General features: G+C 63.8%; 1 protein-coding gene across 6 annotated transcripts; it reads left to right on the forward strand.

Annotated features, from left to right (window-relative positions):
- Positions 1-8,318: 8,318 nt before the first annotated feature.
- On the forward strand, positions 8,319-20,038 carry LOC111145970 (kinesin-like protein KIF26A). Of its 6 annotated transcripts, none has more exons than XM_022501310.1 (10): positions 8,319-8,454; positions 8,829-9,019; positions 9,915-10,002; positions 11,178-11,324; positions 12,241-12,377; positions 14,782-14,945; positions 15,265-15,470; positions 15,819-15,931; positions 16,466-16,542; positions 17,021-20,038. In XM_022501310.1, exons 2-10 carry the CDS (start codon positions 8,892-8,894, stop codon positions 18,790-18,792), a joined length of 2,832 nt encoding a protein of 943 aa, XP_022357018.1. In that variant the 5' UTR covers positions 8,319-8,454; positions 8,829-8,891; the 3' UTR covers positions 18,793-20,038. The 6 variants fall into 6 exon arrangements, with proteins under 6 accessions (XP_022357018.1, XP_022357020.1, XP_022357022.1 ...); XM_022501312.1 differs by having other exon boundaries at positions 15,822-15,931; XM_022501314.1 differs by having other exon boundaries at positions 15,337-15,470.
- Positions 20,039-20,573: the final 535 nt, after the last annotated feature.

Genomic DNA, 20,573 nt, shown 5'->3' on the forward strand with positions numbered 1-20,573 from the left:
AGTTTTCTGGAGGCTTTCGGGACCCAGCTGCGTGCCGTGTGCTCTTGCCACGCTTCTGTCGTGACCAACACCTGCTTCGTCGAGGGTCCACTAAGGGCCCCGCTCCCGGGCCGCCGCCTCTGAGCATCCGCGGGCCCAGGTTTCTCTGCCTTTCCTTTTGCCTCTGAAGGGTGTTGTCCTGGGTTTCAGATGAGGAGACTGGCTGGGGACCACGGGGCTGGTGCAGAGCCGGGGTGCAGGGGTGCGTGGGGCGGTGCCCTGCCTGGAGCGCTGAGTGGCCTGGGTGGGCTGGGGGGTGCTCCTGGCACAGCGGTTGGGGACGCATGTAGAAAGCAGCCTGTTGGGGGAGGAGGGGTCCGTGCCATTCCCATCTCGTGGTCAGTCTCCCCCACCTCCCCTGCCCGGGAGACTCCCAGCCTATGGAGTTGGCGCTGGGGAGCCTCACGCCCGGCCCTTCGTCTCCCCATCTCCTGAGGCCCCAGTAGCCTTCGCAGCCCACTAATTCACTTGTTTGTTCCTCTCTCTGCTCTTCCAACTTGTGCCACTGAGCACCTGCTGTGCCCGACACCAGCCTGAGATCTGGCCCTGCCCTGGAGGCACCTGCTTCTAGCGGGGGCGTGCGTTGGGAGACGCTCGAGTGAGGGCACACAGCATGGCAGGTTCTGAGCAATAAGTGACAAGGATGAGTGACCGGCTTCCCCGCAGAGATTTCCATCCTGTTTCCAGTCCTAGAAAGTGTGGCCCAGAGAGGGGCAGTGAGGGGTCCAGGGACACCCAGGGAGGAGCCGGCATTAGGGTTTGGACGCAGGTGTCAGCACACCGCCCACCCTTGCTGCCCGTCTGGAAGGTTGGCTGAGCGGGGGGGTGGCTGGCTGTTGTGAGGGTCAAGGGTGATTCCTAGTGACCTGGGGCTGACTGCCTCCTGGCCAAGATCCTGCAAGGGGGTCAGGCTCTGGCGTTCCCTCCAGGGGGGCAGCCCGCTCCTTCACCCCCAGCCCCGTCCACCATGCCCGCAGGGCCAAGCAGCAGGAGTGGCTTCCTCCTCTTGGGAGGGGCATCCACGGTGGGGGCCGTGGTCCCCAGAGACCTCCTGAGAGGCCCCGGCAGGAACAAGCTCTACAGTCCCTGCACCGAGGTTGGGGTGAGGACCCAGGAGGCTCTGGCTTTGGTGGCTTCAGGGGACAGTGGGGATGGCCCCCGGGCCTGACCGCACCTCCACACCTCCACCCTGGCTGCCAGGAACCTGGCGCAGCTGTGTGTTCCTGAAAGCTGGGGGGGCACAGGTGGCCCTTTCTCTCGACTGTCAAATGGGGTGACGAGAAGCTCAGAGTCGAGGCAGAAAGCCCGTGACCCTGAGGACGGCCGCTGCGGGGCTCTGAACTTCCACTGCCACTGGTTGGCAGCACCCCGTCCCCCCGGCCCTTCTGAGGGTACCCCCCCGACTCGCGCTCCCTGCGCAGTGTCTGCCTGCATGGGGGGTCAGCATCGGCGGGGGGGGCAGGCAGCCCTGCCTGGAGCCATGGGGAGGGGCGTGGGAGCAGAGAAGGGGACCCTCTCCGCATCCCAGTGGGAAAACCATCCGGCACCGGCTGCAAGGACTCCCACCACCAAGGTGTGAGCTTCCCCACGGACTCATTCGGGGGCAGCGGTCAGGGGCTCGCCTGGGCTCCAGGGCAAGGCCAGGCCTTCCTTCAGAGCAGCCCCTCTCTGCAGGCGCCCCTCTACTAGGCGAGGGGCCAGGTTGAGTTAGAGGGCCCCGGGCCACCTGCCATGGGGCCTCGGGGTCCCCAGGGCTCCCACCCACACCTGCCGTGCCTTCCAGAGAGAGGAGTCAGGCAGAGCTGTCCCTGCTCCGGGACACATCCGTGAACAGCCCTCCTGGAGCCTCTGAGTCTGGTCTGGGAGGAGCTGTCGGCCAGGGGCCCTGGCCGCTTCCACCAGCGGAACCCAGGCTGTCCAGGAAAGCCTGCCCCTCGCCCTGGCCCCGCCTCCAGGCTGCCTCTCCAGGGGGCAGGGAGCACGGGGGAAGACAGGTGGAGGCTCACCCCAACTTCCCGCTCCCTCCCACGTCGCTCCTTACACTGACCGTGTTGCAGGCCTGTTTCTCTGTGCACAGACTGAAATTCTCCCGCAGGATCTCTTTACCCTGAGGCTACAGGCTGCCCCCAAGACTCATTTGAAATCTGAGCTGCCTGCGTCTGGAGTAGCTGAGAGCAGGATCTCAGGTAGCCGGAGACCAAGCAGCGAGCACACAAGCACACCAGAGCGCATGTGCCGGGCTTGCGTGTGACACCTCCTCCAGGAAGCCTCCCAGACGACACTTGGGCTGCGCCAAGTCCTACTGCTCCCCCAGTCATAGCTTGTGGGCCGTGAACACTTGACGGTCTGAGACCACGTTATCTGGTGGAACCCTCTGGAAGGAGGAGAGTGTTCTAGATTCTGAGAGATCCCGTATGGTAGCCATCGGCCACATTGGCTGTCTAGCTGGGATACGGGGCCAGTGTGGCCGAAGCATGGCATGTTGGGTTTTAGTTCCTTTTCACTTAAGTGTAAATGGCACATGTGGTGGCCGGTGGCCCGGGCCGGAGACTGGGAGACGTCAGCTCCCAGGCCAGTGGTGCTCCCTCCCAGGGCATGGTGTCCTGTCAGCTCCCTTCCGGCTTCGGGCCTGATTCCCCGAGCCGAGCCTCACAACTGGGGACACGCTTGTCGTGACACACCTGCTGTGGGGACAACCCGCTTTCTCCCGGGTCACGGCTCAGAGCTCAGGGCCACGGAGCCCGTGTCTGCCTGGTGACCAGGGGATGCTGATGCGATGTGGCCCTCCCTGGAACTGCGAGCCTGCTGGGTGCCTGCAGGATGGTCGGGCCTGGGGGTCCCGAGCACCTTCTCTGCCTCCAGCTTCTCCCAGTGGCCACAAAACAAAAGCAAGAGAGGATATTTCCTTCTTGAAGGAACTTGAGCTCAGAAGAGACTTCAAGCCGTTCTCCCCAGCGGGTCTCCATTCCCTGTGGAGGCCAGCAGGGAGGGAAGGGGGACCCCATGCTCAGCACACATTAGATGGCCTGAGCCCCTGCTTCTCCCCTGCTTCGTGCTTCAGAGTTTTCTCAATGCTGTGCAAATGCCCTGGGGCTGGTTTCGCTGTAGTCCACAGCCACTCCATCCATGGAAAGCTGGGCCACTCTGCTCTCTCTGGAGCAGGAGAACAGTCTGGGGGACGACTTTCTCTCTGTACCCTGGCCAGTGATGGCAATGGTCATCCAAGAGGCACCAGGAGAGCCTAAGCCCTGGGAGTGAGCCTGCACGCCCTCCTCTGCCTGCTCCCACCAGGCACAGACCCAGAAGACAGAAGGCGGGCCGAGGAGGGAGCAGCGGCCACCCCTCTGACCATGGAGTCGCCCTAGAGTCAGCCACCCGGGAGCCAGGAGCACCAACGGTGTGCAGAGCCTGAGCCGGAGCCCCCCACTGCCCTCAGGGACCGCCTGCCCTGGGCGGGGAGGTGGAGGTTCCCGTGCTCATTCTCCAGAGCAAGCCCAGACATCTCAGGGATGCCTGGGGACCGACCAGCTGAGACCCCGATTACAGCAGCAGCGGCTGCCCTCCGCCCCACACATGCTCGGTCATCTCGCTGCTGGGGAGGCCAGCGTGTTCCCGCCGAGACGCTGAAGGGCTGGCAATGTGTCCCAGGTTCCCCAGGGCAGGCGGGATGAGCCAAGGTCTGTGTGCATGGCTCCCGCTGTCTGCAGACTCGGGCATGCATCCCGGGAGAGTGTGGCTGAAGTTCAGGCAGCGGAGCCCCAAGCAGAGGCGGAGTCGTCTCAGCAGCCAGCTGCCTCCCCCTGCCCCAGGCTGCAGGGGCAGTCCCTGGGGGCCGTGCTGGGAGTCGGGCACCTGCCCTCCTGTGGGCCGAGGGCTGAGGCCACTCAGCTGCCCCTTCTCTGTGGCTCCCGCAGGTCAGCGCTCTGGGCACCTTGCCAACATCCCCTGGAAGTCCCCAAGCTCTCTCAAGTCCCTGCAGGTGTGTCCTGCCCCCACCCTGTCAGGCTGATGACAGCTGTGTCCCCGGTAGGCCTGCCTGGGTGGGGCTGGGAGTTACCCTCGCCCCCCTGAGGCTGAGCAGAGAGGCTGAGTGGGGGGCTTCTGGGGGCGTCCCTCAGGGAAGTGTGGCACAACCTGCCCTCTGGGGCTCAGGGCTTTGGGGCAGCCATGGGGGCAGCACTGTGGGCCCCCCCCCCAGGAATCGAGCCTCAGGCCTTCCCTGCAGCTGGACCAGGAGAAGCCGGAGCAGGGGCTGGTGCTTCTGCGGCAGCAGGCGGAGCTGGAGGTCTGGGAGACGCAGAAGGCCCTGGACCAGCTGCTCTTCAAGCACCAGCTGGAGGTCAGTTGGCCCGAGGACTCGAGGGGTCTCCATGGGCATGCCCCACTCCCTGCCAGGGGGCAGTGCCACCCCGCCTGCCCCCGCCCCGAGCCCGGGGCCCCCCCAGATGGATTCGGCTCTGTGGCTGCATGCGGGCCACCTGCCTTTGTGGAAGGGCAAGGACACTGTAGCCACAGTGTCACCTGAACCGCGGGCCCGCAATGCCCGGAAGAGGACAGCATGGCTGCCTGCCAGAGGCCAGCTCCGTGGGCCACACACAGACGCTCAGTTTAAAGCAGAAGCAGGATGATTCGGCCCACTACTAAGCCAGGGGCTCCTGGCTGAGGGCACTGATGACCGCCTGAGCCACTGTCCCAGGCGTGTTGGCACTCACCCGAGTCTGGGCCTCTGCTGAGGGACTTGTGAGCTGATGATGTGTGCAGGACACGCAGCCCTGCAGGTCTGCAGGGGGGCCAGGGGCCCCACATCTCCAAACCAGCTCTGCCCAGCCCCCTGCGCTCGCTGGTCCAGGTGGTACAGATGCCCCCCCCCGCCCTGGGAGTGACATCTGGGATCTCCTTGGATGTGACCAACCTTCTCTGTGGCTTTGGTTGGGGACTATTTGGATGTACTCACAGTACAGTTGGGGAGGCGTTCCCAAGAGGGTGCCCGAGCCCGGGGGCATGTGTGCAAACACGTGCACACATGTGCCTGTGCGTGCGGGTACCATACACACGCACCCCGGTGCCGGCTCTCTCCTTCCCTGGCTGCGGCTGGGGCACAGGGCTGTGGTTCCCCGGCTGTCTGAGCCCCAGCTCTGGCCTTACTCTGTGTCTGCTCGGCACCTGCCGCCTTCCCCCAGCCTGCCACATCCAGCCCTGTCTGGAGGGAAGGGGGGTGCTTGTCAGCCCCACGCGGAGGACAGACGAAGGAGCCTCTGAGGTCGGGCCTCCACGACACACTCTGCCTTCCTATTCTTGCAGCATCTGATGGAGAAACACTCCCCCCACGCCAGACCAGACCCGGCTTTGGCTTCTGCTTTGGAGCAGGAGCGGCCACGGGTGTGTGGAGTCCTGGAGCCCACAACCTCTCCGAGCACCGAGACTGCCAGCCCAAGGTGGGGCCCCGGGTGGAGCTGGCCACAGCCTCCTGACGTAGCAGAGGTCGGGCCGGCTGGGTGGGACGGGTGCAGGCGGCTGGTGCCGTCTCCAGCGCTTTCCCCCCACAGATCACAACCAGCCAGGGGCAGAGACGCTGCCACACCCTCCCAGGGTCCCCAGGAAGGACAGCAGAGTCAGGAGGACAAGTCCACTTCTGCAGGTGAGAGTCCTCGAAACATGCACGCAGCAGGTGCCTGACCCCGCGCCCGGGGCAGGCAGAGGGGCCAGTTTCAGACATGCATCCCCTCCGTCCACCGGAGGGCTCTCCCGGGGCTTCCCCTTCCCTTTCCCGGGCGACACCTGCCTTAGACAGTTCAGGACCTCCACGAGTCTCCTTTATTGTTGGAAACACTCTGTCCCCTCCGAAGGTGTCTGCACACGCCCATTTCCCATGCTGGCTCTGGCTGGTGTAGACGGGTTTCTGTCTCTGGCTTCACTCTGCCTGGACGTCCATTCGCTTGGACCGTGCCGGTGACACAGTCCCTTTGCTTTCGTAAAGCCTAAGGACAGACTCCTTTCATCTTTGCCGAACGTAGACGTCCAGGTGGATGTTCTTCCTCCCGGCTGACACGCTGCCTGGTCCTCTAGTTGCCCTGTTGGCAACGAGAAAGCTGGGGTCAGGCTTTCTGGGGTCAGGCTCTTCTCCCACGCAGGAGGCGCCTTTCATCTCCGGCTGCCTCTCCCGCTTTCTCTTCGTTATGGGCTATGACGGGTTCGGGTGAAGCTTCTCTGTCTCTTGTGCTTGGGGCGTGTTGTGAACTTGTACCTGCAGGTGTGCTGTACTCATTTTGTTTCGGAATGTCCGGCCACACTCACTCCCGTGTCCTCACCTCGCCTCCACTCACCTAGGTGTTTCGCCACCTTCGGTTCTTTCTATGTGCTTGCTTTCTTCTTTTTTTTCTTCTGTGTTGCCTTCCGGAGAGTTCCGACTGCTGTGCCTTCAAGTTCATCCCTCCTTTCCTCTGCGGCGTCCGATCTGTCACTAATCCCACTCAGCGTCTTTTTCTTCTCATGCATTTGGGCTTCGTCTCTAAAGGTTCCATCTGGGCACTTTTATATCATCCCTGATTCTACTTGACTCTTTAAACATAGGGAATGCAGTTATAAATGCTTCTAAAGTCCTTCTCTGGCTCATTCCACCATCTAGTTCGGTCTCAGCTGATGGAGCACTCTCGTTATGGGCCGTGCTTTCTTGCTTCTTCACATGCCTGCTGGACACTTTGCATTTTGCCCTGTTGGGAGCTACAGTTGTGTGCTGCCACACAAGGTGGTGAGCTTTGTTCAGGAATGCAGTCCCTTGGACGTTGTCGCATCCTTCCAGGTGTTGCCATGATAATTGCCAGGAGGCTGTGAGGCAGGGCTCAGTTTGCGACCAAGGCAGAACCTTCCGTGAACTCTGCCCCAAGACCCCTAGATCATGAGGTTCTCCAGTCTGGCTAGTGAAGACATGTGCAGTCTAGGCCTTCTGCTCCTTCCCGTGCTTCTCTCCCCAGCATGGGTAACTTCCTCATATGGTTTCCACCGAAAGCTCATGGGAAACACTCCAAATCTCCAGGTTCTCTCTGCGTGGCTCTCTCCTCTCTGGTCCTTCTTTCATGAGTTTTAGCTGCCTGGGTCTCTCCAGATTTCCAGCTCCATCTCCTCTCCTCGTGAGGTCTGCAAGGCTCTGCCTCAGTTTCCCCTCCATACACTGCAGCCTAGAAACATTCTCAAGGCAGTAAGCTGTGACAGTCAGGGGTCTCACCCGTTTTCTGTCTCTCAGAGATCACTCGTGCTTTATTGCCTGATGTCCGGTGTCTGGAAAATTGTTCTTTCGTATGTGTGTGTGAACATTTATGTATGTGTACGTGCATATACTTATGTCACTTTTTTGTTTTATTGCATTTTAAAGTATATTTAGTGGGACGATAGATCACAATCCTATCCCTTTTGCTCTCTTGGTGGGAAACACAAGTCCTCAAACGAACATTTTAAAACTATAGAGTCCTTTCTGCATCCCAGCCAGCACCGAGGGACAGCGAGCAGTGCTCGGGGCCAAGAGCCGCTCAGGCTCAGATTTGAGCTCTGTCACCCACCTGCTTGGTGCTGGACCTCAGATGGGTCACTCTGTCTTGGGGCCTCAGTGTCTCCCTGTGGAAGTGAAGCTGCAGGACTAAGTCCTCCCTGAGGCTCCTCTACCTTGGGGCCGGTCTTTTGTACATCAGTGGGTTCACACACTACCTCACATTGGGACAAAGAGATGGTTAAATTCTCCTGGTGTGAAGCTGTGTGTGTGTGGGGGGGTACTAAACTACCCCAGACATCCTACTTGAGAGGCCCTCCTGGAGAACAGGGCCCTGGAACCCCTGCACGACCCAAACACCCTGTGTTTTCTGTCCTCAGAGCCCAGACAGGAAGTGAGAGCAGACCAAGCTCCCTCCCAGCGGCCCCTGGCCAGGCCCGACCCTCGGGTCAGCCGCACCCACCAGGTACAGGAAGCTGTGTGCTGGGGAGGGGTTCAGGGGAGGCACTGGCAGCAGCTTTTTTTTTTTTTTTTTCTGAAAGAGAAAGTGGGAGAGAGCATGCGCGAGCGGGGGGGGGGGGGGGGGTGGGGGGGGGAGAGGGGCAGAGGGGGTTGGGAGAAACAGGCTCCCTGCTGAGCAAGGAGCCCCATGTGGGGCTGGACCCCAGGATGCTGGGATCACGACCTGGGATCACGATCCCAGCGAGAGCAGACGCTTCAGTAAGCCCCCCAGGGGCCCCTGGCAGCAGCTTGTAGACTCAGATCCTCCCGCTGACTTCCTGGAGCCATCAGGCGCTGAGGCCCACCTCACCTAGAGCCTGCACCCAGGGTGTCTCCTCTGCAGATTCTGGGCTGGGGGAGGCAGCCCCCAGCAACCAGCATCACCCACCCTCCCAACTGACATCCACCCAGGCCCCGTCCTCGTGCCTGCGGCGGTAGGTGAGAGCAGGCATTTCGACATAGTGCTTCAGGCAGGGCTGGTCCCCACTTTCAGGCAGCACATTTCAGGGCAGGTGGCCCAGTCTTTCCCTGACCCTCTTGGGCACAAAGAGTGCGCAGCCTGGATCAGGGCTGGGGATGAGCCCAAGATGATGAGGATCCCGCCCTGCCCTTGGGCGCTCACAGTCGGGAAGGGGTTACTCCGCTTCAGGAAAGGAGGCACGATAGGGCGCGGGGGGTTGGGGGTTGGGAGGAGTGAGGCGGCAGTCCGGGAGGGCTTCTTGGAGGCGGTGCCCTCCCCTGGGCGGGGCAACGCTCCCACCCAGCGAGGCTGGTCCCGGAGTGGCCTGCTCGGTCTGCCCCACCACAGCGGAGCCTGGCGGGGCCCTGGAAAGCCAACGTCGCGGGAAGCCCCGGCCACTTCACGCTCCAGATGCTTGAGCTGAGCCTGCGGGAGGAGGAGCTGCGAGCGCAGCACCAGACCGCGCTGCTGCGCCTGCGCGAGAAAGCGCTGGAGGAAAGGATGCGCGCTGAGCTGGCCTGGTTGGAGCAGCAGCGAGGGTGAGCGCATGCGCAGTCCCTCCCCCACCCGCTCGGGCCCGCCCCCCGACGCCGGGCCCCGCCCCCGAGCCGGGGGCGGACCCCGTGGCTGGGGTGCAAGACTGCGCCAGTCCCAGTCGTGAGGGTGTTCGCGGGAGGTTAGCGAAGCCCGTGAGGCACCGGGAACAAACGCCCGACCCCGCGCGCGGTGCCGCCTTCCCCGGGAGCCGCGGCCGGTCCTGCCGTCTAGTCGAGCGGCGCTCGCGGCTGCGGACGGCGTTCGGACACGCGGCCCGTCCGGAGAACCTTCCTGCGCCCTCCTACGCCGCCGCCCGCAGGGGCGCGCCCGGCTCCGCACACCCCTGCAGCCGGCGGCCGGGCCTCGAGCCGCCTCCCGCCGTGCGCCCTCACCCCGCGCTGGCAGGGAGACGCCTGCAGAGTAGATGCCTGCGGGTGGGCCGTGTCCATGAGGACCGACGCCCCGGTACCGCGTCCGTGAGGACGGATGCTCTGAATCCGCTGTCCGCTGGCCAGGCCATGTCCGTGACGACGGACGCACCGATACCGACGCATGTTCCCTCTCTGGCTTCCGAAAAGTACACCCCAGTGAAGGGCTTCCCAGGCTGTGGGTCCATGACGTGCCCCTCCCCAAAGGACCCTCTGGGCGGCTGGAGCTCCAGGGTGCAAGGCGTTGCCCTCCCTGCATCCGTCAAGCCTGAAAGTGGTCATGAAGCATAGGTGGGAAGAGTGACAGCTTGGGCTGGGCCCCCAGGTCTCCTGGGTTCCCCCAGCCCGTCAGAGCCGTGGCAGGGGCCATCCCGGGTCCACCTGGCTGGCCAGGGCTGGCCGTGTCTGCAGTTTTCCACATCCGCTTGCTGGATGCGAGGTGGGCAGCGGGTCCTGCCTCCTCCCTCAGGTGTCTGGGCCGCGAGGGGAGCGCCGCGGTGCTGGCAGTCTTGGCAGAGAGGCAGAAGCAGGCCCTCAGCAGCCTTGAGCAGGAGCAGGTAAGGGCCAGCTCAGCCCCCAGGGGTGGGTGGGCAGCCGGCACCAACTCGGTCCTGCCACCCTCCGGGCTGGCTCGCGAGCACTCTGCACCACCCGTGATAGGTCCCCGCCATCAGCACCCTCCTGGGGAGCTCTGGACCCTGTGGTGTGAGGGGAGCGTCCAGGGCCCAGAGAGGGCAGCGTGGCCTCCGTCCTGCCCCCTGTGGCCTCCTGCAGCCTCGCCAACGGGAGAATGACAGCTGTGTCTGCTGCGGGGGCTACAGGGGCCTTAGCACGGCCGGCACCACCCAGGGGGGATTGTGCATGACCGCAGAGGGGCTCACTAGCTGCTCCGAGCCCAGTGTCCCGGGGCCACTCTGTGGTGGGACCAGTGTTAGCCCCCCTTATGCAGATGGAGAAACTGAGGCTCAGTGTAGGGGGCTTGTCTTGCTCAGGGACCCGCAGAGGGGCGGTGAGGGGTGATGCTAGGTTGACAGAAACCCTCCCCCCAGATAGCCTGTAAGGGCCAGAATTCCAGGCAGAGGGGCCAACGGGAGGAGACCTAGACAGATAAATGCAGGGCACAGACACCATGACCGTGAGCTGTGAAGGCAGCTTAGAAGGGGCTCGAGTTATGACATGGCGATGCAGTGGTGAACCAGGCAGTCTGAGCCCCTGACTACTGGGGCTTGAGCAAGGGGCCCAGCTCTTGGGAACCTTGAGAAGGAACATAGCTCTTCTAACCTATAAAAGCTGCCACCACCTGGGGAGGGTGTGCAGAGACCAAGCACGTGCTCTGGGCAAGGTGGCTCTGCCGAACGGCGTCCCTCCACCTGCGGACAGTGTAATGAAGGGACAAGTCCAGGGGGCAGGGGCAGTGCCCAGAACCTGGAGAGAGGGAGGGCTATGTGGGGGAGGGCAGAAGTGCAGCCAGCCTGTCCCGACCCATGTTGGGGGGCCCAGGGAACAACACCCTACCTTTCCTCCTGCCTCCTGCCAAGCCTCCTGTTTGCCAAACCCAAGGGTGGCCAACATGCTGAGCAGGATGAGGAATGCACCTGGAGGGGCTCAGGGAAGGCCCCTCTGGAGCCAGGTTGCCCCCCAGACTCCCCCTTCCCCGCTCATCAATCTAATCCTGTGGGTCTCTCTCTGTGCGCGGCTGGGGTTTTGCTGACTTCTCCTCTGGCTGGTTCAGAGAGAAATCCGGTGCCTGCAGAATGCTCACCGGTTCTCGCACGAGGAGAGGAAGCTGCTTCTGCAGCACCAGAGGGACATCCTGTCCCTGCGGACGGCCGTGGCACAGCTGCAGCAGGAGCTCGAGGCCCGGACCGGGCTGCCTCAGGTGGGCGCACTCCCCAGGCTGGACGCTTGTCACCTGCCACCCGGTTGCTCTGGGGGACAGTGCAGGAGCCCCGTCATACACCTCGACCCAGAGCGGGGAGGGCCTGGGAGAGGTCTAATGGGACAGCAGGAGGCAGTTGCCTCCTGCGGGGACCAAGGAGGTTTCCTGGATACCACTGCCCTGGTCAGGCTCTCCAGGGGGAGCCAGACTCCCCCCCACACCATAGTAGGGGAAGGTGCTCCAGGCTCAGGGGTGGGGGTGAGAAGCCCAGTGGGAAGGAGGGGGTTAGACTAGAGCTGGGGATGGGACTGGGGCTGGTGGCGGCTGAGGCAAGAAGGAAGGGTGGCCTGGGCTCCTAGGGGGACAGCCCCTTGGGGAATGCCAAGCAGCAAAGGTGTCCTTGCTCCAACTCCCCGTCCCCACCAGCTGTCGCATGGAGGGGGTCGTGTGGACACTAAGCGGGGCAGCCGTCCCCAGCCTCAGTGTATCCTCCGTTGAGATGGGGATGCTGACGGCCTCACCTGGCAGGGTGAGGATGGGAAGGACTGGGTTCTGCGGGGTGAGCAGCGGGTGGTGTGTGCCCTGCCCTAGGCCGGCCTGCAGGACAGGTGATCTGGGACTGCCCGTTGCCAGAGCGTGGCCTTGAGTGTGGGCACGGTGACCCGGGGCAGCCTCGGAATCCCAGGATTCCAAGGAATCCCAGCCCTGGGCTTTACGTGTGCACCTGCCTGGGGGCAGTTGGCTCCGATGTGGGCAGCTGGGAGGTTAGAGCCGCCTGTCTCCGCCGGCGAGAGCATCAGCTTCAGCACCGCAGCGCGGGCAGCCAGCGGCCCCGCACACGCAGCCTGCCCCCTGCATTGCCTGAGAGCAGGTGACACAGGTGTGTTTCACACCGCTCTCCGGGGCTGTTTCTCAGAGGTCTGGCCACAAAGTCAAGACCGCTCAGATGGAGGGGCCGGCACAGGGCTCCCTGTGCCCGTCAACACCACGTAGGCCTGGCGACCCCACCAGCCCCAGCCCCCGGAGAAGCTCCGAGAGCCCACGCGCCCAACTGTGAGTTGTCAGCGGCACTCCTGGTCTCCGCGCTCACCATTAAAGCCTTTCCTGTGCCGAGTGGCCCCGGTGCTCATGGCTGCTGGGCCCTGCACGTCTCAGCCCTGCTGGTGGGGAGGGGGCGGCCCTGGGGACCCCGAGGGGACCCTGCTTCAGCTGGCTGGCCCATGGGGATGTGGGCAGAGGCCAGCGCGGCCCTGGGGTCCGGTGGGAGGAACACAGCAGAGGAGCACAGCGCTGGCTCACTCCTAGCTGGGATGCTGGCTAGAGTGTGGCCCTGGGGTGCCCTCCCTTCTCTGAGCCTGGCTCCTCATCTGCGAAAGGGGACAGGGCTGCCACTATCCCTTGGCTATGTGGGGTGCAGGGAGACAAAATAACTAGACAGGCTTTGCTGGGGGGCAGCAGGTGGCCCCTGTGTGCCCCCCTAGCAGCCAGGAGCCTCCTCCAAGGCTGGCTCAGGGCTTTCCTACCAGCTGTGACGGCTGGGCCTTCTCTCACAGGCCTGGCCACGTGGCTGCTGGCCTCGTTTTGCGGCAAAAGGGCCTCTCCTGGCCGATGAGAGGGGCGCTGCCCTGAGAGGGTAGAGGGGGGAGTCCAATGACCAGGACCCCGACCCAGAGCCCTGTGGGAGAGAGCGAGCTGCTTTTCCCATCACGACTGTCCTACATCCCTTCCCTTCTGCCTTAATAAAATGGCCCCAGGGCTGTCGGCCCACCAGCCAGACTCTAACCCCAGCAAGCTGGGGGAGAGGACACAGGAGGCAGCCCCTACCCCGGGAAGGGCTCGCCGCCCCCACCAGGAGCGGCCTTCACAGGGACCCCCGCCTGCCTGCCTCCAGCGGCCCTCTGCCCACGTGGCAGGACCCTTTGCCTGCCTCCTCCGCGCAAGGGGGTCCTGGCCCGCTCAGCTGCCCGGCCACAAGCCCCGCTTGCCCTCCCCCTGAGAGGGCTTTGCAAATAAATCTCAGCGTGGACTGATCTACCCTTCACGTTGCCTTCGATGGCCAGGCCCGGGGATCTCAAAAGACGCTTCCAGGCCCACTGTACCCTCTGGGTCCCAGGGAGCCGGGCTGGGAAGGCTGGGTGGGTGGGGCTGTGTGCACAGGCTGTGGGTAGGCCTGAGTACTGCGGGGACCAGCCCTCCTCCGAGGGGGCGAGGCCTCCCTTGATTTCTCATGACACCAGCGAGGCACTAGTCACCATCGGAAAGTTAGGGAACAGAGAAGCTGTGTACCCGGAAGGAAAAATCTCAAATTTCTCATAACCACTCCCTCCCTCACTGAGAGAGACCTTTGATTTTTTGCGGGAGGTCAGGCCACGTGGAGAACAGGAACTTCTTTTCTTGGCTCCAGCAAGAGGAGCTCAGCGGGGCTGGGGCTGGGTGAGGGCCCAGGTGCACCCTTGAGCTAGGGCCCCCGGGGCCACTCCCTGCGCTGCTCAGCGCCAGCCCCACCCCCCCCACCCCACCCCCCGCTCCTGGCCTGAGACCCTGGGTGTGACGAGGGGGTGGGCAGGATGATAAGCCTTTAAAGGGCAAGGGGGCTCCCATTCCAGGTTATTTAGCCGGTCCCGTCCCCAAGGCAGTGCTGAGGGGTGGGTGATGGGCTCAGGCGCAGCCCCCTTGCTCTGTGCTCAGCGTCCTTGCTCCTGGGGCCGGGCAGGGGCTTGCGTCCAGGACACCCCAGAGTGGACAGCTGCCTCCCAGGCCTTGTCCCAGAGAAGTCAGAGCTCCAGTCCCTGAGCGGTCCCCTCCTTCAAGGCCCAAGATTACAGGCTTTAGGATGGCCCTGGGACCCCACTCCCTGTTCACGCCCCCGATGTGGGTGTGACCCCACTGCGGGGAGACGCTGGCCAGGGGAGGCAGCAAGCTGTACCTGGTTGTAGTGTGCGCCTCGGGAGAGAGGGAGGAGAAACAAGGCAGGCTGAGCCTGAGAGAGAGGCAGCTGTGGCCCAGCCGGGCTCCCCACCTTTGCGCCAGGCCCTTGCCCCCAGCCGCCTCCTTGAGGCTGCGAGGATGGGGGAGGGGGGCTCTTGATGTCCGTCCATGTGCCCCGAGCACGGCAGCGGGTCTGAATGTGTGGCATCTGGGCCTCCCAGAGCACAGGGGAGCCCAGTGGCCGGTCTCCCCTGTGCTGGGGACAGATGCCTCCCTCCCATCACGCCGCAGAACCATGGCTATGCCCTGTTAGCCCCCAGCCATGGCCCCATCTGGGGGCAACGGCCTGGTGGGCAGGGCCCAGGCCCTGTCTTCCCTCACCCGTGTGCTGACCACTCAGCCACTGTCCACAACTGTGCCCTGGACACATGCCGTCCTGCTTGTGGAGTGTCCCGGTCAGGACTCGTCACCTGGGGAGGGCACAGCCCTGACAGGCAGTCACAGACCCTCTACACTCACTGCCTTGTAGCCTTCCCACTGGGCAGGAGGACGGGACACACCCTGAGGCCACTTCAGCTGTGGACAGTCACCGACCGCTTCCAAGACCTGTGTGGGGAGAGGACATGCCTGTGGCCAGTGGCTGGCCCGACGCTGGGGGCCCACTGGTAGAGAGCCAGATCCCTGTGGACCAAGGTAACCAGATAAGGCAGCAGCGGCCGAGGACTAACGGTCACTCTGTCCAGGGGGCCCTGGCCACTTGGGGCAGCACCAGACAGACCTGCATCCTGGCGAGCCTTGCCCGAGCTGTGCGACAGGGCTGTCCTCCACCTCCCTCTGGGTGCAGGGGGCCTGCTGGCAGGAGGGTCCCCTGCACACACCTCCACCACCATTTCCGGGCAGGGGGGAGGGCGAGGGGTGATTCTCCCTGTCCTCAGTCTCCCCCTCTATAAGAGGGGAGGCCAGGTCAAGGGTGGGCCCATTTTTTGAGGCTGATTGTTCCATGTGGCTTCAGAATTCCTGGACACCGTGCCGTCCACACCCTGCGTTCCGCACCCATCGGTGCTCAGGGTCCCTTTGCTCACAGGAGACCCCCTGCCCAACCCCCGCCCTTTGTCATCGATGGAGAGGACGCAGCCTCTGACGGAATGCCGTGGGCAGAAACTCCAGGGCCAGCACTCCCTGGGCGGAAGGAGTCCCTGCAGCCCCCCGGAAGCCAGCGTGAGTCGAGGCTTGGCCCTGCACCCTCTGTGGGTAGGGTGGGGGCCTGGCCTTGCTTGGTCGGGCTCTACTGTGTGGCTTTGGATGGGACGGGTCACCCCGTCCACCAGATGAGGGCGTGGATGTTTGGGGCCTATTTGGCCCTTCCCAGGTGGATTCGTCCATTGAGGGGGTGTTTGGAGCCTGGGGGGGGGGGGTATCTGGTAAGTGGGGATCTCCAGGGTCGTCTTTAAGGGGGCAGTCTTTGTTCATTCCCATAGTCACAGGAGCGTGCTGGGGGGATCCACCGCTGAGCGGCCAGCACCGATGCCATGCCGTGGGGGCGGTCTCTCTCCAACATGCTCCCAGCAGGTGGCTGAAGGCAGCATAAGCCCGGCAGGGTCGGAACCAGAGCTGGATTTTGCCGACAGCCCCAAGGAGGAGCCCCACCAGATGGAAAGCCGGGCGTCAGGGGGACAGAGGTGTGCGGTTTGCAGGGCTGCCTTGGGCCGGCGGGACTCTCAGGCAGGAGTCGGGACCCGGGGCATGGAGATGCCTGTCCTCTCCTCCAGAGAACCTCATTCCCTCCGGGCACCCCTCGTCCTGGCCTGGGCCCCCTGGCCACCCCCAGCCCTCCCCATCCTGTCCGGAGCCTGACCCCCTCTGTGGAAACAAAGACGTCCACTGGCGAATCAGCCCCAGGTCCAGTGGTAGGGGCAGTAGGAGGGGCCCTTCTGGGGAACACGTGCCTCTGAGCTTCTCAGACGGCAACACCCCCAGAGACCTGACGCTGCAGGGACAGGCCAGAACCCGTAAACACAGGGCCCCTTGCCCCCACCCGGGGAGTCCTGTGCCCTGGCGGTCCCTTCCTATTGGGGCAGATGCCTGGCAGGCCGGCTGTCAAGTTCACGGGGTAGTTGAAGGTCCCGCAGAGGCCCTGAGCCATGAGGAGGAGGCTGGGGGGATGGGACCTTCTCCGGGGAGCCCCCGGGACACCCCCAAAACTGTGCCTGCAGGATGGAGACCTGTTGGCAGGAGGACCCCCACGACCCCTTCTCTCGGCCGGAAGCCACCCCGTGGACTGCTGCTCCAGGTGACCCCCCCACAAAGGCCCCACCTTGCACAAGGGACAAGGAATCCCCACTTCAGGGTCGTCCAAGACCAGCTTCTCAGTCAGAGCCAGGTTTCTCCCAGAGCCCCACAAGGGAGCCCTGCCTGCCCCCACCCTCCGGACACGGACCCTTGTAGGGCAGGCGAGGGAGACCCCTGTCCAGAGCGTCTGGGCCTCAAGGAAGCCCGCCAGCGCGGGTGCAGCCTCCCCGCCTTGCACACAGCAGCTCCCAGGCCAGCTCCCAGGGTCTCCCAGGCCAGACCCGCCCAGACGTGACTCCCTCCCGTGCGGGTGGGCAGAGAGTGGGGGGCTCAGCCACGCGGGCGCTGTGGACATTTCTTCTGCCTGTCAGGGTGTTTCTGGTTTTGGGCCACTGGCTTGGGGCCCGTGGCTTGTGGGCTGCGGCCCGCATAAGCATAAGGACTGTGGGCCTCACCCCCAAACGCCCCTCTCTCTGCAGCTCCTGCGCCCTCCAGCCCGCGTGCGGGCAGCCCCCTGGGGCTGGGCCCCAAGTCCGAGTCTGAGTCAGCTCCCTGGACCTGTGCCGGGTCCCGTGCCTCCTCCTCCCTGAGCGGGCTGTCTTGCTGTTCTCTCCAGGAGTTTCAGAAGGCGTCCGCCATGCTGGTGCAGCTTTCCGAGAGCTCCGTCTCCCTCTCGGACTGGGAAGCTGGGGACCCCACTGATGCAGACCCTGGCTGGTCTAGGGAGCTCTCACCTCAAGACTCCTGGGGGGTCCACCGGGGCGGGGAGCCGGTGGCCTGGGAGAGGCTGGAGGGCAACAGGACCGGTCCCCAGGGCGGCTCCCCCATGGACACAGGGGGTCCAGAGCCCAGGGGAGGCCTCGTGCAGGTGGGCCGGCTGCTGCCTCTCCCGGATGCCCCTTCTGGGAGGTCAAGGTCAGAGCTGTCAGAGGCACCCAGCGAGGTCTGGGATGAGGAGAACCTGCTGGGGCCAGGCCCTGGTGCTGACCCAGGCTCAGGGCGCCACTCCCCTGCAGGAGGCTCAGCTTACCTGGAAGGTGACAGGGCGCCCTGCTCTGTACCTCCTTCCCTGGGCCTTGGGAAGGGGCAGGAAGCTTCCAGAACCAGCGGGAGCCTGGTCAGTGGATTAAATACAGAAAGAGGCAAACAGGTGTCACCGGAGGCTGCCTTCCCACCACTCCCATCCACAGCCTCTCCCTCCCGTGACTTAGACCTGCCCCTTTCCTCTCCCTCCGGGTCCCTGGCATCCGAAGGGGTGGAGTTTGGTGAAGCGGGAGACACTGGGGCTCTACAAGCCTCGGCTGGCTGCCCAGAGGGGCCTGGGGGCACTGACCTGAGTCTGTCCAACCACAGGAAACCTCAACAGGCCTGGTCTGAGCCTGAGGTCCCCGTGAGTCCGCAGGCTCCTCCTGGAGACCCTGGTGGTCTGGTAGCCCAGACACCCAAGGGCTGGGCACCTGGGCATAGGGGGAGGGGACACTCCCCTGCCCCAGAGGAAGCCTGCCCTACCCTGGCCAGCGGGGTCTTGCCCGAGATCCTGTCCCCTGTGGACGATGTGCTGTCCTATGGCAGTGCTGACCTTCCGTCCTCCACCCACAGGGACACCAGCCTCCCTCCTTGGCCTCCCACCCTCCCAGCAGAGCGTGAGGGGGCCAGCCTGCACTCGGGAGACTTCCCTCCCCCACCTGAAGACACCATGTCTCCTGGGGGCTCACCGGGCCCCCCCAGGGAGGATGCCTCCATTAGAACTGGGGAGTTGCCCTCCTTGTCTGAGGAGGTCCTGCCTGAGCCACTGTTTCCGGGGCCCCAAGAGTCAGGGCTCTGCCTGGGGGCGGGTAGACAGGGTGGAAGCCTTGGGGAAAAATTGGGCGAATCGTGTTCTGATGGGGGAGCTGAGGCTGTGGGCAGCCAGTGGTCTGAGCCAGTTTGCTGCCTAGGGTCCCCCTTGTGGGGGGGGGATGGTGGTGCCGTGGGGGAGCTCCCAAGGCTGCCAGCGCAGCCCCCAACCCCATCCAGAGTGGCCTTCATGGCCAGGGAGGGTCTGCCCATGTTGTTGTCAGCCGGAGGTACGGGGCCGTCTGGCACCGGGCACAGTGACCCGGATCCTGCTTTGGGCGCGGGCTCCCACGCAGATGTACCTGGTGGGGAGAGAGCCGAGGTGGTGGACTTGGTGTCCAGCCAGCTCACCAGAAGGATCCTGTGCGACACGCTTGCTGTGCTCTCGGAGCTGGCCCAGCCGGCCGCCCGCTGACGGAGAAGCAGCTGTGTCCCCACAGCTGACCCGGCATGTCCCCAAGACTGATGAGACTCCTGAGGAGACAGGGCAGGGCCCGCGGTGACACACACCTGTGACATTGCTTTGTCACTGTGCCCATGCGTGCCCGTGTGTGTGGGAGGCTCCGGAAGCCTGGACCACTGAGGGCAGAGCCGCCGTTCAGAATAGCCACCTGCCGTCGGCCGTGCAGGTGATCCTCTGACGCTGGGCGGGGGACTGGGCACTGGCGTGACATCCCGTGCAGTGGGCTTTGTTCTTCCGGGCTTTGGGTCCACGGCTTCCATCCGGCCCCAAAAGGGTCACTGCTGCACAGTTCAAGAGGCGGGAAGCTGAAAGGTTGTGCGGGGCGTGTCCGAAGGCTGGCTGACCCAGGACAGATGCGGAAGTCACGGATTCGAGAGAGAACATTCTGGAGGAGCCGGGAAGGGGAGCAGCTCTGAGGTGGAACCAGGCGCCAGCCCAAGCTGACCGCCCGCCAGCACGGAGAGCCTTCCGCAAAGGCCACGGGAGAGAGCACCGTTCTGGGGATGTGGGAAGCCCGGGTGGAGGTGGGCAGGGGGCACGTCTGTGCGGGCTCACTCCCTCAGCTCTGTGGCCCTGGGAGGCCCAGACCTGCATGTAGGCCAGCCCAGCTGTGCGGATTAGAGAAGTAGCCCACTCAAGGGCCAAAGGTCACGGGCCAAAGTTTGGCCTGTTCTCTGGGGATAGATGGGCCCAGGCCTACGTGAGTGCTCAGGACACCTTCTGGAAGACACAAGAGCCCGTTCCCTGGTGGCCATCCAGCATGGAATGAGCCCTCGGGGACACCGGCAGTCTTCGGGGTAAGGGCGGGGTGCTGACCCCTCAGGCCTTGGCTCCTTCCATCCAGGGCCTCACACTTCCCAGCTTTCGGAGAGGAACTCAGCCCCTCGACAGCATTTATGGACCCCTGGGAAGACCCAGACCTTCGTGACTTGTAGTTTAGGTAGGACACGTCTCCACGCCTGGCAGAGCCCCGAGGTCGGCCTGTGCCCTCCACCTTCTGGCTCCGGCAAGCTGCTTCCTCCAGGCAGCCCTCCACCAGGCCCCAGCTTAGGGGCAGCCGCGTGTCTGGGCCGGCTGCTGGCCAGACCCACCTTTGTCACAGGCTGGCTCGTCCTGGCTTGGGGCTCGGGGAGGCACAGCTAAGACACCTCACGCGGGGGCACCTGGGTGGCTCAGTGGGTTAAAGCCTCTGCCTTCAGCTCAGGTCATGATCCCAGGGTCCTGGGATCGAGCCCCGCATCGGGCTCTCTGCTCAGAGGGAGCCTGCTTCCTCCCCTCTCTCTCTGCCTGTCTCTCTGCCTACTTGTGATCTCTCTCTGTCAAATACATGAAAAATCTTTAAAAAAAAAAAAAAAAAAAAAGACACCTCACGCGCTTCTGCTTTCGCCCGGGAGAGGCTTGGACTGGGGTGGGGGTGTTCGCGCTCTGTAGACACGTTTCCAAACGGCTTCTGAGCTACAGCTTTTTTATTGATTTCCTTGTAGTTTTCTGAACAAATTAGTCTGTAATTTTTTATTTTTCTCTATTTATTGCTGACCCTTTTGGATTTACGAGGCTGTGTGAGAGGAATTATGTATCTCACACACACGTTTGGCTACCATGGTAATAAATCTCTTGTGTCAAAACCCTGCAGATTTGCCCCCTTTCTGGCGGCCGTGGGTGGGGTGGCTGCGCTCCCAACTGGACCCTCCTGAGCAACCTTCCCCGGTGCCGGTGGCCCCGCACCCACGACG

This window comes from Enhydra lutris, unplaced genomic scaffold, assembly GCF_002288905.1.
Source record: "Enhydra lutris kenyoni isolate GAN:26980312 unplaced genomic scaffold, ASM228890v2 scaffoldscaffold13, whole genome shotgun sequence".
Taxonomy (NCBI): Eukaryota; Metazoa; Chordata; class Mammalia; order Carnivora; family Mustelidae; genus Enhydra; species Enhydra lutris.